This window comes from Balaenoptera physalus, assembly GCF_965194825.1.
Source record: "Balaenoptera physalus genome assembly, chromosome: 3".
In the NCBI taxonomy this organism is placed as follows: Eukaryota; Metazoa; Chordata; class Mammalia; order Artiodactyla; family Balaenopteridae; genus Balaenoptera; species Balaenoptera physalus.
This window is the reverse complement of record NC_138890.1, coordinates 10,487,371-10,502,079: the sequence shown is the minus strand read 5'-3', so window position 1 is coordinate 10,502,079 and position 14,709 is coordinate 10,487,371. Positions and strand designations below refer to the sequence as shown.

At 40.6% G+C, this 14,709-nt stretch overlaps 1 protein-coding gene across 1 annotated transcript; it reads right to left on the bottom strand.

Moving 5' to 3' along the window:
* Positions 1 to 1,909: 1,909 nt before the first annotated feature.
* LOC309658665 (uncharacterized protein) lies at positions 1,910 to 14,709 on the bottom strand. Its single transcript, XM_082457501.1, has 4 exons — positions 14,417 to 14,709; positions 4,284 to 4,410; positions 4,027 to 4,087; positions 1,910 to 3,623 (listed from the first exon to the last, which is right to left on the bottom strand). Exons 1-4 carry the CDS (start codon positions 14,417 to 14,419, stop codon positions 1,913 to 1,915), a joined length of 1,902 nt encoding a protein of 633 aa, XP_082313627.1. The 5' UTR covers positions 14,420 to 14,709; the 3' UTR covers positions 1,910 to 1,912.

Below are 14,709 nucleotides of genomic sequence, written 5' to 3'. Positions count from 1 at the left end.
AAGTTTGGGGTATTAATTATGAGTGAGAAATTAGTTTCATGTCAAAAACTGTAGATATTAAAAAATAAAATATGCCTGAGGAAAAATTACCTGAACTTTTATGGAAATGATAACACTGACTCATAATTTATAAAGACGAAATGAAAAAAACCACAGTTTATTTGAAAATCCACAATTATAATGGGACTTTTTAATATATCCTCTTAGGAAATAAAAAACACAGTATTTCTTATCACGTGACAGCTTAGAAAAGAGTTAGTAATATATTTCAATGAAAGAAATACAGAAGGTTTCCTTCGACAAAAAAATGCACACACATATTTGAAAACATTTAGACATACGTTCAGCTACAAGGAATAGGAGACACCCACGGTCCTGCTGACATGAGGAAGGTGCTTATTCTCACATGGAAGGACCAGGTGAAGGCAGCCAGTATACAATGCAGCAGAGAAACAAACTCCCATGTCGTTCTTTACTGACTGCACCTTAGTAAATGCAAACATTCTCACTAGCACTGCTAAAAGCATAATGCGTTTCCTGTGCAAATTAGACCTTATATGGATATAAGTAGAGAAGAGGGGAATCAGATACTACTTCCAAGCGTGAAAGTCTGAATTAGTTTCCTGATAGACACAAAGGAACTTACCAAAAAATCCAAACTTTAATGGATCTTTGATGTGGATCTTGGAAAGACATCAGTGGAAACCCACAGCTCTACAAAAATGGAAATCAAACAGTTGGTGGTGGTTTTGAGGATACTCTTGATTAGAAGGTCAACAATCCAGAAAATAGGCTGGAAAATGGTATCCTTGAAGTTCCTATATGTATCAGTCCCTGTATGGTGGCTCCAAATTCTGACTAATGCCATGTTCGTTTCTGCCTTCCAAATCCTATGCAAGTGAGGCTATTGGTGAATTCTAACATGGAGCCATAAGGGGGATGGATTCTGTAAACTCTAGTTCCTAACATTATCCACAGGGAGGATATCTCCAATTTTACATTTTTTTGGGCCTATCATATCTCTCTGCTTAAATCAAACTCTATTCACCAAATACCAGTCAGAATAAAGGACAAAAAGCAAAGGCCCAAATATGAAAATAATAATTCACATGAAACTATATTCTTTCATAAACTTGACACACACAAAAATTTTTTTCCAACTGTTTGTTCGTATGGAAAGTGGAAAAAGGCTCAGATACCCATCACCCCTAAAGAGGAGCTTTGTCAGTAACAAAGGTGGAATATATATACTGGACTAGGGATATCTAGAAACCACCACAAAGCCAGTAGGAAAATCCAAACTATCATTTTTCAGTGGTCCTTTAACACAGAACAAATAAAACATTATTTAAAAATTAACCTAATTGCTTATTAGAAACACACTTTAATTCATGCATGGATCCAACAGGCTCAAAACTGAGAGAAAATATTAACTAATTTAAGAAAAAATGACTACCTATTACTCATATGTACTACTGTTGAAAACAACTTGCAGAATTATCTCACTTCAATATTCATTTCTAAAAATTAACCGGTAGAAATCTACAGTCCAGTGATGCACTTCAAGGAAGAGGTTTGATAAACATAATATATTTACATTAATAACAAGTCTGTCATGCTGAAAGTTTTCTGGAACATTATACATAAATCAATTTCCATCAAACTTTGTCATGTTACTTACATTTTTTCTTCTTTTCTGTAGGAGCTTTCATATGTAATGTGGGCCCATGAAGACTTACCATGCTGTTTAACTTCTTTTGTTTTTTGGTTTTTTTTGGCCACGCCATGCAGCATGTGGGATCTTAGTTCCCCAACCAGGGATCGAACCTGCAGCCCCTGCATTGGAAGCATGGAGTCTTAACCAATGGACTGCCAGGGAAGTCCCTTACCATGCTGTTTACATTCAGGAAGATTATCCAGTGAGTCTTTTTGTGCCTTCTGAAGGAATTAAGATGACTGTAGGCTTTCCCACATTCTTCACATTTATGTGGTTCTCTCCACTGTGCAGTCTCACATGTCTTAGACAGTTTGAGTGACAAATGAAGGCTTTTCCACATTCACTACATTTATAGGGTTTCTCTCCAGTGTGAGTATTTTCATGTGTGTGAAAGGAATGGTAATAACTAAAGGCTTTACCACAATGTTTACATTCATAGGGTTTCTCTCCAGTATGAGTTTTTTCATGTGTTTGTAAGGAATAGTAATAACTGAAGGCTTTACCACATTGTTGACATTCATAGGGTTTCTCTCCAGCATGAGTTTTTTCATGTTTGCGAAGATAACTGGGACACACGAATGCTTTACTACATTGCTTACATTCATAGGGTTTCTCTCCAGTGTGCATTTTCACATGCCTTTGATAGTTTGTGTGACAAATGAAGGCTTTCCCACATTCCTTACATTCATAAGGTTTCTCTCCACTGTGAGTTCTTTCATGTTTTCGAAGAGAACTGGGACAACTGAATGCTTTACTACACTTTTTACATTCATACGGTTTTTCTCCAGTGTGATTTCTTACATGTACTTGGCAACCTCTTTGAGAACTGAAAGCTTTACCACATTGTTTACATTCATAGGGTTTTTCTCCTGTGTGAGTCCTTTCATGTGTTTGAAAGGAATTGTAATATCTGTAAGTTTTCCCACATTCCTTACATTCATAGGGTCTCTCTCCAGTATGAGTCCTTCTGTGTATTTTCAAGGAACTATAATAAGTGAAGGCTTTACCACATTGTTTACATTCATAGGGTTTCTCTCCAGTATGAGTTCTTTCATGTATTTGTAAGAATCTGTAATCTCTGTAAGCTTTACCACAATGTTTACAATCATAGTGTTTCTCTTCAGTGTGAGTTCTTTCATGTTTTCGAAGGTAACTGAGAAAGCTGAATGCTTTACTACATTTTTTACATTCATAGGGTTTTTCTCCAGTATGATTTCTTTCATGTAACTGGAAGTCTACGTGAGACCGGAAAGCTTTACCACATTGCTTACATTCATAGGGTTTCACCTCAGTATGAGTTCTTTCATGTTTCCGAAGAGAACCAGGACAAATGAAAACGTTACTACATTTTTTACATTCAAACGGTTTCTCTTCTGTGTGAGTCCTTAAATGTGTTTGAAAATTTTGATGATATCTATAGGCTTTTCCACATTGTATACATTGATAGGATTTTTCTCCAGTGTGGGTTCTTTCATGTATTTGAAGAGAACTTGAAGAAATAAAGGTTTTGCCACATTCCTTACATTTATGAGGAGAATTTCCAGTGTGCGTTACCTTGTGTCTTTGAAAACTTCTGAGCCACATGAAGGTTTTCCCACATTCCACACATTTATAGGTTTTCTTTCCATTGTGATTTCCTTCATGTTTTTCAAAATACTGGAGATAATGGAAGACTTCCCCATGTTCCTTACATTTATATGGCTTCTCTCCATGTTTATGTCCAGTGTGACATCTCATGTGTCTATTAAGGGATGAATGACGCATGAAGACTTTTCCACATGCACTGCATTCATGTGGTTTCACTCCAGCAGTTTTCTTGTTCAGACTGAGATTTGAAATAAAGCTGAAGTTTTCTCCACACTGACTACCCTCTTTATTTTCACAGAGTCTTCCTACCACATGATTTCTGTAAAATAGGAGAAGCATGTTATCAATGATTTCTTTATTAATGATTTTATATGTATTAGAATACTTGAACTACATTTTTATGATTTATCTCCAAAGTGCAGATTTCCTGCCTTGCCTATATTATCTGGAATTGAATATACTGAATATCCTGCAAGGGGACTTCACCCTTGCTATCATCAAAACAGTGATATCCATACATAGGGTTTATTAATACTGTTTCCAAGTGAACTATTTTGCAAACACTGAAAATCTATGTCATATATAAGAGGGTATTTTGGTGAAAATCTTCTAAGAATAAATACATTTGAAGTCAGGCTTATTTCTTTTGTTTGCTTGTTTTTAAAATTTCATAATATACCAGGACTCTGACATGAGAGAGTACTTTCTATTGTGAGACTCACCTTGGTTTTCTCCTCTGATTTTTGTACTGATCTTCAATGTCATGATCTTCCCATTTCTTCCCTAAAATGCAAACCCAGAAAAATGACTCCAAAATATTAGGAATGATATAAAAATTATTAGATTCTAGTTGTATAATGAGCTGTGACCATGCCTAACTTATTTACCAATGTGCTCCCTTTCCACATTCTACATGAACAATGTTCATGGGCAAGAAAACTTGTTCTCTGACAAAGTAAAGGAAAGTTGTCATCCTTACCTACTGAGGCCAGGTTCCTCAAGGTTTCCCACATCACATCTCTATAGAGTTTCTTCTGTGAAAAATTCAGTAAAGCCCATTCCTCGAGGGTGAAGTTCACAGCCACATCCTCAAAAATCACTGAGTCCTAAAACATACCAAATATGTGTATGGTAGGATGAGTAAGACTGACAGCATTGGACACCTATACTCCATTTATAGGCAGGTTATGTATGATTCTGCTATTTCCAAACCTTTATTCTATGACTTGATCATCAGAAACTCTCTGTCCACACTTACTTCCTCATAAATTTAACAGCATCATGAACACATGGATATTACACACTTTTATAGTGATCATATTACATCTTATTGCTCTCTAATGGAAGGGTCCAGAGTATGTTGGGAAATGACACAATGCTATATAAATGAAACAAACATTATCATTTTAAGACCATTCATTCTTTGTGAGAAAACCTTTCATCTCTTTCTTTATTACCTACTGTTCACAGCACTCCATGAAGCAGAAGGTCAGATCTACATGAGGTTTCAATGAATAAAAACATGGTAAAGAACTAGAGGGTTTCTATTCTATTTTCATCACTAAACATGAGATTCCAGGAGGCCTGTGGAAAGCAAACTTTTAACAAAGCCTAGCTGGCCATATAGTTCTAGGTATTCCAGGCCATTAGAAGTAATCAGATGCAGGTGGTTGAATGCAAATATTCTGTGGAGAATATTACTTTTAGCTTGTATAATATTCACCACAGATGCAATTCTTCCTCTCTCTCTGTCCTATTTGATGGGCTAGAAAGTAATTTGGATCTTAGAGCTCAGATATGAGGAAGAAGACATGACAACTTAGATTACAAAATCCGTATACTCATGTGCCTCAGGGCAGCTTCTAGCCAACTCTTGGCAAACATAGACACAGACACTCAATCAAGAATATGCAAGAGGGGCACCTCCCTGGTGGCGCAGTGATTAAGAATCCGCCTACCAATGCAGGGGACACAGGTTCGAGCCCTCGTCCGGGAAGATCCCACATGCCACGGAGCAACTAAGCCTGTGCACCACAACTACTGAGCCTGCACTCTACAGCCCGCGAGCCACAACTACTGAGCCCGCGCGCCTAGAGACCCTGCTCTGCAACAAAAGAAGCCACCACAATGAGAAGCCCGCACACCGCAATGAAGAGCAGCTCCTGCTCGCCGCAACTAGAGAAAGCTTATGCGCAGCAACGAAGACCCAACGCAGCCAAACATAAATAAATAATTAATAAATAAATGTATTTTTTAAAAAAAGAATATGCAAGAGGGCCTTCCCTGGTGGTGCAGTGGTTAAGAATCCGCCTGCCAATGCAGGGGACAGGGGTTCAAGCCCTGGTCCAGAAAGATCCCACATGCCACGGAGCAACTATGCCCGTGCGCCACAACTACTGAGCCTGAGCACTAGAGCCCGCGTGCTACACTTACTGAAGCCTGCACGCCTACAGCCCGTGCTCCACAACAAGAGAAGCCACCGCAATAAGAAGCCCACGCACCACAGCGAAGAGTGGTCCCCGCTCACCACAACTAGAGAAAGCCCACATGCAGCAACAAAGACCCAATGCAGCCAAAAATAAATAAATAAAAATAATTTTTTAAAATAATAAATAAATAACCTATTTAAAAACAATAAAGTACAAAAAGAGAAGTAATAAAAATTAGAAAAGAAATCAACAATATGAGAAATCAATTGAGAAAAATCAGTAAAACCAAAAGCTGCTTCCTTTAAAAGATTAATAAAATTGACATACATCTATACAAGCTGAGAAAAAAAGATACTAATATCAAGAATGAAAGGAGAGGAAATCTGACAAAATTCAAAATCCATTTATGACAGCAAACTAGAAATAGTGGGAAATTTCCTCATCCTGAGAAAGATTATCTACAAGAAACCTGCAGTTAACATGATACCTCCTGGTGAGAAATAAGATGCTTTCCTGGTAAGATCAGGAAGAAGGCAATGATGTTCATTCTCACCAGTACTGATCAAAACTGTACTGAAACTGTATTGATCAAAACAAAGAAAGAGAAAGGTATACAGAATGGGAAGTAAAAAATACTTGTGTCTTTGTTGCACACGACATGATCATCTAAGGAGAAAATCTCAAAAAATCAACAATAATAAAGAAGCCCCATGAACTAACACATGAGTAGATTAAGGTTTAAGGATAAATGGTTAATACACTAAAGTCAATATTTTTTTATAGATCCAAACAAATATACTCAACTGATCTTTGACAAATGATCAAATGCAATTCAATGGAGAAAACATAGTATATTCAACAGTGCCAGGAAAACTCAACATGCATATACAAAAAACCCCCACAACTCTACATACGGATCTTATACCTTTCACAAAAATTAACTCAAAATGGATCACAGATCTAATGTAAAATGCAAAATTACTAGAAGATAACAGGGGAAAATGTAGGCAACCTTGGATTTGGTGATGAATTTTTAGATAAAACACCAAAAGCAAGATCAATGAGAGGAAAAAACAAATAGTAAGTTTGACCTCATTAAATGAAAACCTGCTCTGTGAAAGACAGCATTAAGAGACTGAATACACAAGCCACAGTCTGGGAGAAAAATCTTTGCAAAACATTTATCTGGGGACTTCCCTGGTGATCTAGTGGTTAAGAAAACGCCCGCCAATGCAGGGGACACAGGTTTGATCCCTGGTCCTGGAAGACCCCACATGCCGCGGGGCAACTAAGCCCGTGGGCCACAACTACTGAGCCTGCGTGCTCTGGGGCCCGCGTGCTGCAACTACTGAAGCCCGTGCGCCTAGAGCCAGTGCTCCACAAGAGAAGCCACTGCAATGAGAAGGCCGCGCAGCAGAGGGAAGAATAGCCCCCCTCTTGCCGCAACTAGAGAAAGCCCGTGCGCAGCAACTAAGATCCAGCACAGCCAAAAGAAAAAGAAAAAGAGAGTTAGCATGGAAAAAAAAACAACAACATTTATCTGATAAAGGACTAGTATCCAAAATGTCCAAAGAGCTCTTAAAACTCAACAATTAGAAGACAGGCAAAAGACGTGAACACACACCTCACCAAAGAAGGTATACGGATTGTAAATAAGCATAAGAAAAGATGCTCAACATCATATGTCATTAGGAATTCCAAATAAAAGGAGGAGATATTACTAGACACCGCAATGGTTGAAATTCAAAACACTGAGAACCATGACCAAATGATGGAGAAGATGTGGGACAACAGGAACCCGCATTCATTGCCGGTGGGAATGGAAAACGATATGCCTACTCTGGAAGATGGGAGGTTTCTTAAAAAACTAATCCTATTCTTGCCAGACAAGCTAGCAATCGGGCTTCTTCGTATTTCCCCAAAAAGAGTTGAAAAATTATGCTCATAAAAAAAACTTGGGGGACTTCCCTGGCGGTCCAGTGGTTAAGACTCAGTGCTTCCATTGCAGGGGGCATGGGGTTCAATCCCTGGTGGGGGAACTAAGATCCTGCATGCCAGATGGGAAGCCAAAAAACAAAACAAAACAAAACAAACAAAAAACCCAAAAGAACTCTCTCAAAAAAAAAAAATAACCACAGAAACAAAAAAAAAAAACTTGCACGTGAATTTTTATAAGAGCTTTATTCATGATTGTCAGAACTTACAGGTAAAAAGATATCCCCCAATTGCAAATGGAAAATTAATCATGGGAACATCCATACGATAAAATATATCAACAAGTAATAAAAGGAAATGAGGTATCAAGCCAAAAAGATGTGGATAAATGTTAAAAATCATATTGCTAAGTGAAAGCAACCAATATGACGAGTCCACACACTGTATGATTCCAGGCACAGTTCTGGAAAAGACAAAACTGAGAAAGTGAAAGATTTTTGGTTGCCAGAGATTTGGGAGTGAGAAGGAATGAATGAGTAGGTGGAACGTGAGAGAATTTTAGGGCAGTGAAAGTATTCTACAGGACACAGGAATCATGGACACATGTAACTGTCCGTGGATACATTGCCAAAGCCTGAAGACAGTATAACAAAATATAAAAAATAAGGCAAACTATGTGGAGGTAGAAGGGTTATGTGGGAACTCTCTGTACTTTCTGATCAAGTTTTCTGTAAACCTAAAATTGCTTGCTGTAAAAAAAAGTAAAGTCTTATAGGAAAAAAAAAAAGATAAAGACAGCTGCATTAATATTCATCCCTGATGACTGATGACTGAAAAAGGCCATCTTCAGTCAATTGATTTGAAGTTATTTCAATGAGCCATTTTGGCGCTCTTAATGAGGCCTGGAGCCTGAGACCTGGAAAAGAGAGGGTAAAACTACACTGAATGCCGTGTTCCACAGCCCAGCACTGTATATTCTGAAAAGTGAAATGAGTGCCTTGGTTACTATCAGTAGTGCCTGGGACTCTGACGCGGTAAGAGTGTTCTGGCGAGGCCCTGTGTTGTGGCCTCAGTATACATACAGACAAGTGTTATCTTGATTTCTATTGTGGGTATCTGTTAGGCAAGAGATTTCCAGAATTCTTTGACCACAAAGGGGCAACTCTTAGACAATCATTCAGGGGTCTGCAAACACATGCTGACGAAGGCAACTGCTGATCAGGGCTAAGACGACAGCCTGATGTTTGGTCAGTTGTGGACCCTTGAGTCCCATCCTTCATCAGGCTGTCCTAAATGAGGGATGAAAAGCAGCAACTGCCTGAGATGGATCATGTATGATTGCGGTGATGTTGTCTCTAATGTCTAAAACTCTCATTGCTTTTCACTCGGGGACTCCTAAGGAGCTCACAGGGAGCCTAGGGGTCTGGGAAGGGGGTGACCTCCTTGAGCACCTGGCACCTGGCAAGGAACTGAGGAGAAGGGAGGCCACCCCTCCTGCAGGTAGGTTATGGCAGGGGGCCCAGGTTTAGCTGTATCTTGTCTCAAGGGTGTCTCTGTAGCTGAGCTCTTGGGGTGCTGTTTACAGGTCCCAAATCATAATGGGAATCTGGATGAGGGGTCACATGCTCAGGGCTATCTATTTTTAGCACAGCTCTGTCAGAAGGGATAATTGCAGGGACTTCCCTGGTGGCACAGTGGTTAAGAATCTGCCTGCCAATGCAGGGGACACAGGTTGGAGCCCTGGTCCGGGAAGATCCCATATGCCGCGGAGCAACTAAGCCCGTGTGCCACACTACTGAGCCTGCGCTCTAGAGCCCGCGAGCCACAACTACCGAAGCCCGCGTGTCTAGAGCCCGTGCTCCGCAACAAATAGAAGCCACTGCAATGAGAAGCCCGTACACTGCAACAAAGAGTAGCCCCCGCTCACCGCAACTAGAGAAAGCCCATGCAGCAACGAAGACCCAATGCAGCCAATAAATAAATAAATTAATTAATTAATTTAAAAAAAAAAAAAAGAAGGGACAATTGCAGCTCGAATGCCATACATTTTGGGGCCTAGGGCAGGCTCTTGCATTAGGAGCCTATGAACAACTTATTTCTACCATGTCAGGCAGGGAGCAGGTCCCTGATTACCAAATAATTTTTAGGAATTTGAACAAGGTGCCAGTGTCTCACATGCTATACATGGCAATAGACTATGCACTTTTTATGAGCTCTATTCTCAATATTTTAATATCCTGAATATCCTCAGAAGAGGATGCCATTGATGTAATGTCATACCTGTGCTTCTGGAGGAAGGTGGCTACAGTTCAGACCCTGCCTTCAGGGGCTGTGTGCAGTGGCAATGGTGTTGAGGTTCCCTGAGGGTAACCAGGTAAAAGAATATCATGTCCTTTTAGAAGTGAAGGCAACTGCAGTAGAGAGACTGTTAAAATAGACACTAAACAGAACAGACTTAGCCCAATCTGTGAGAGCAGAATGTTTACCAGATACTGAATGAATGGAGTCAAAAATTTCCACAATGTTGGGGACTGGGAATAGGGGTTTTTTGGTGTGATCATGGCCTCAAGGTTGCCATAATCCGCCCTGAGGTGCCATTTGTTCTTTTCAGCTTAAAGAACATGCCAAATAAAGCTGTTAAAAGGAGAAGAGAGGGGATAATGACTTCTTCAGTAAACAGGTGTTGTACATTGGTTTGCAATCCTTCAAGACCCTGTTTAATTTACCTTGGGCCACAGTAAGTAATTTAACTGGGGTAAGGTCTTAGGGTCCCATTTTCATAATGTAATTTGAAAGTGTCAAAGACTAAATTAAAATTTAATTTATAACTCATTGGTTCAGACCTTCCCCGCTGGGTGTGGGATATTTTAAAACAATCATGGGGAATTCAGGTAAGACCACAGTTCTCATAGTTAAGGTGAAACATACCTATTTGTATTCTACATGATAGCTATTAACTCCCCTAAGATTATCATAGGTATCTGACTTAAATTTAAGGCATCCCACGTATAGCTATAATTTGAGCCATGGTATTGATTATTTGCATGAAGGTTTGAGAATTACTGTAGTATAGCAAATGGCAAAATTACTTCACCAACTATGTTGACCCCAAAGCCAAGTAGTGCCCTTTCATCTCTTTTGTTGTGTAAATTCTTTCAGTATATTTTGGATTTCCAATTGAGTCAAATTGTGGACCTTTGTTTCAGAATTTTTTTCTTTTGTCCTCTCCCTCTTGTCCTTCTCTGTTTCGTTTTTTTAGTCCCTGGACATGTTTCAGGAGAGGGGTGTCCTCTGTACCCTGCTATTTATAAATTTTTTCCTCCACAGAGTCTCAAATCAGTGCCATCAGGGTGAGAGGCTGCCTCCAAGACAAGTGGTTGTTTTACAAAGTATAAGGAACCTGGGCTCAAGTCAGGTTTGAACTAATCCCTTGGCTGTTCCACAGGGTTGCCATGGTGTTGTCCTCTCTAACCTGGAAGGACAGGACGTTTGTTTCAACAGAGGCAGCAGCAGCAGCAGTAGAGGCACTTAAGTGTCCCAAGGAGCTCTCTTGAATTAAGAGTGTGGACTCAAGCCTGCCATCTAATACAGCCTTTCCCCCCTCTTCTCTTTCTATTTTTATATAACTGCTCTTTCGGGACTGACCACCCACTGGACCTACCTTTTGCACAGGATATAATCCCCCTCTTCAACCCGTGCCCCATACGTTGTGTCCAACACAGCCTCTGTCACAGCTTCACTATAATACAGATAAATCCTGACAAAGAAATCCTGGAGGGGATCAGGATGTTCTGGAGTGAGTCTACTTTAGACCTACTCCTCTTACAGATTTTTGCTAATCTTCGCATGAATTATTATTTAAAATAAACTGAGTAATTTATATAAACCATATTTTTCTATTTAATAGCCTTTATTTTTAATTAACTTACTTTTGCTTTGAAATTTTTATTTTTATATTTATTTAACTTTCACTTTTCTACAGAGGAAACCATTCTCAGATTTACTCCTTTGAACACTAACGCTTATAAAATTTAAACCGTAAAAAATGAGAAGTTTCAAATCTCTTTCTAACTAAAATAAGAAGAGGCATCATACTTCCTCCTTGTATCTCACTCTAGGGGGTTATCTCAAGAATAAGCAACATTTTATAATACACTCAGGATTTGGTCCTAATCCATTCAATGTTTTAGGATTTTCAACGGTTTTATGGGACTTCCCTGGTGGTCCACTGGTTAAGACCCCACACTTCCAATGCAGGAGACACAGGTTCGATCCCTGGTCAGGCAACTAAGATCCCACATGCCGCGCAGCAAGGCCAAAAAAAAAAAAGGGTGGTGGGGGTTAAGTAAGTTTTGAGTAGTTTTTCTCGTATCAATTAAAATAGGAACTCATTGCCTTACTAATATCACAGTATTTAAATTTTCAAAGCTCTCTAGCGTCACACATACTCAAATGACCTACAAAATGTAAAATCCACCTGAAAACTCAAATACACCCATCTCTTATCTTGAGGGTCTCTTGCCTAAAAGGAACAAATATTCTGCTTGGTTCCAGAATTCCTTGCCTTCCTCCCACTGTTTCTTTCAATAAATTTACATCTTCAAAGTCCAAGAATGAGAAATCTTACACACTCACACAGGAAATAATATCGCAAACTACCAAGGGAAACAGAATTAAGAGTTGCAATATCCAAGATGTAAACACATACAAGGAAAGAAACGCAAATATTCGAATCAGGTGAGAGAAGCAGCCTGCTTCCCCATATTTCAGAAGCAGCCTTGCTTCCCAAGTTTGAGGTCCAGGCTCCCCTTGTTGGGACACAACCCCTAGAGTGGGTCAGTCCCTGGTGATGGAGGGTAGGGGCACCTGAGCAGTGTCAGGAACAAACTCTGGGAGCTCTGCACACTCTCTTCTCAAGACATAATGGAAATACTCCCTCTCTCAGGCTTCTGTTCTCACAAGTGAAGAACTCTTGGCCAGAAAGTATTTCAGATTGTGACCCAAATGAACTCTCCAATTCATAAACACTCTGTCCAGAAGACAGATCTCCTGACTTCACAGACTTCCTCTATGTACACAAATTACTCCCAGTGCATTTACACTGCGGATGCAAAGCTCAAGCCTACGTCTAGAAACAGGTCCTAGGAAAAGACAATTACAATCTCAGAAACAGCATCACTCCCTAGACCCCGACAAACGCCTCCTGCCATGTGCATGTACATCCCCAGCTTTTCAGGTCTCTGTAGCTTCTCTCAGCATAAAGGCTTCTTCCACAGTAGGTGTGAGCAGATAGGACACCCACAGGTGAGGCTCCCTAGAAGAATCAACTAGGCCTTCAAGTACTTCCCTTTGCATGGGGTGGGGAGGGGGCTAGCTTAGCTAAGAGACACTGACTTCAGGTCTCTGCTTCCCAGCTAGTTGCTCTGGACCAGCATCGATACTTTAAACACAGAAACCCAGTATTTGAACAATCCGGTAAAATCACTTAAAGCCAGTGTTTATGTATAAAGGATGAAAGAAAATTGTAAGGCATTTTTCTAATTCAACAACAAAAACCCCCCACAAACATCCATTCATTTCAGAAAATAAATGTCAGTTGATTATTATTTCCATGGGAAGAAATTGCGTGGAAAACAATCATAATTGAACACACTACTAGATGTTGGAAGCGTAAGCCCTGATATTGCATTTGAAATCACCCAAAAGAAAAAACCATATCTCAGGGACTTCCCAGGTGGCGAAGTGGATAAGACTCCGAGCTCCCAATGCAGGGGGCCCAGGTTGGATCCCTGGTCGGGGAACTAGATCCCACATGCATGCCACAACTAAGAGTTCACAGGCCACAACTAAGGAGCCCACCGGCCACAACTAAGACCCGGTGCAACCAAATAAATAAATATTTTTAAAAAAAAGAAAACACCAGATCTCAGAATGTTACTACACTCTGTCATGGGAAGAAAAAAATGAAAGTGGAATAATGGAATACTTTATTTTTTCTGAAATCTACCTCTTTCTTGCCTCTTTGGAAATATTTTATACACTCTTCCAATCTATTGATTAAGTACATTTTATATTTATTTGGAAAATGGAAACTTAAAAAAAAAGTGAATAAAGTCACGAACTCAGGGAGGTGCAGTGCTGAAGTGGAACTGTGATAAAAGGACAGATCACCCAGGAGTCTCCAAAGAGGACTCTCTACCCAAAGGACTCAAATAGGATGTCTGTGCCCAGGATAGGTCCTGGGGAGGAAAGGCATAAGGCTTTTATAAAACGTAGTTCCAGGTGGTTAATCTCTGATTTCCTCTCATGGAAAATATCCACAGGCAAAAAAACCCAAATATTTAAAAAGAGCCATCCATGGCTCAGTGGAGAAATGACAAACAATTAAAATACTGCGTAGTTTAAAACGCACCACGGAGGATAAGAGGTAATAATGATGCTATGAACTGGAGGGGGAAGATCTGGATATTTAGGCATTTATTGCCAGCCCTAGGAAAACCAATCTGGGGGGACAGGGTCGTGCTCCTCAAACTTAGAAAAGTGAGGGGGAAACGGTCTCCTGGGGAGACAGGAGAGACCCCACAGACCACAGTTCCTCCCACGCACGAACCCCGGAGACCGAGTCACGACCGTCCCAATGACCTTCGCCGTGATCAGCGCACAATCTAGAGGAGAAACGGCCGCCTGCCGAGCCCCCACGCTGCGCCGCGCCACCTGCGTACTCAGGTCCCCGAGCCCCGCAACTCACCATGTTTCGGTTTCTCGGGTTCCGGGTCGTCCACCTCAAGATTCCCGAGCAGCAAGTGCAGGTCACAGCAACAGAAGATGCGGCAGAGCCATCTGTACTTAGCGGGTACCGAGAGGCAATCTAACCGCGGGAACACCTTGGCTCCAGCTCGCTGTCCACACCACCCACGCCGTCAGCGGAGCTTCGCCCACACGTACGTAACCGGCGACTCCCCTGATTGGACAGTTCGCAAGGCCCCGCCCACCCGTGCCTGAGTGACAGCAGGCCGGCGGTCGGGTCTTTGAACAGAGCTA

Coding starts and splice junctions, on each gene's coding strand:
- LOC309658665 (XM_082457501.1), bottom strand. Junction 4,088..4,283: donor GAGGAACCTGGCCTCAGTAG/GTAAGGATGACA, acceptor TTTGCATTTTAG/GGAAGAAATGGGAAGATCAT. Junction 3,624..4,026: donor AATCAGAGGAGAAAACCAAG/GTGAGTCTCACA, acceptor CCTATTTTACAG/AAATCATGTGGTAGGAAGAC.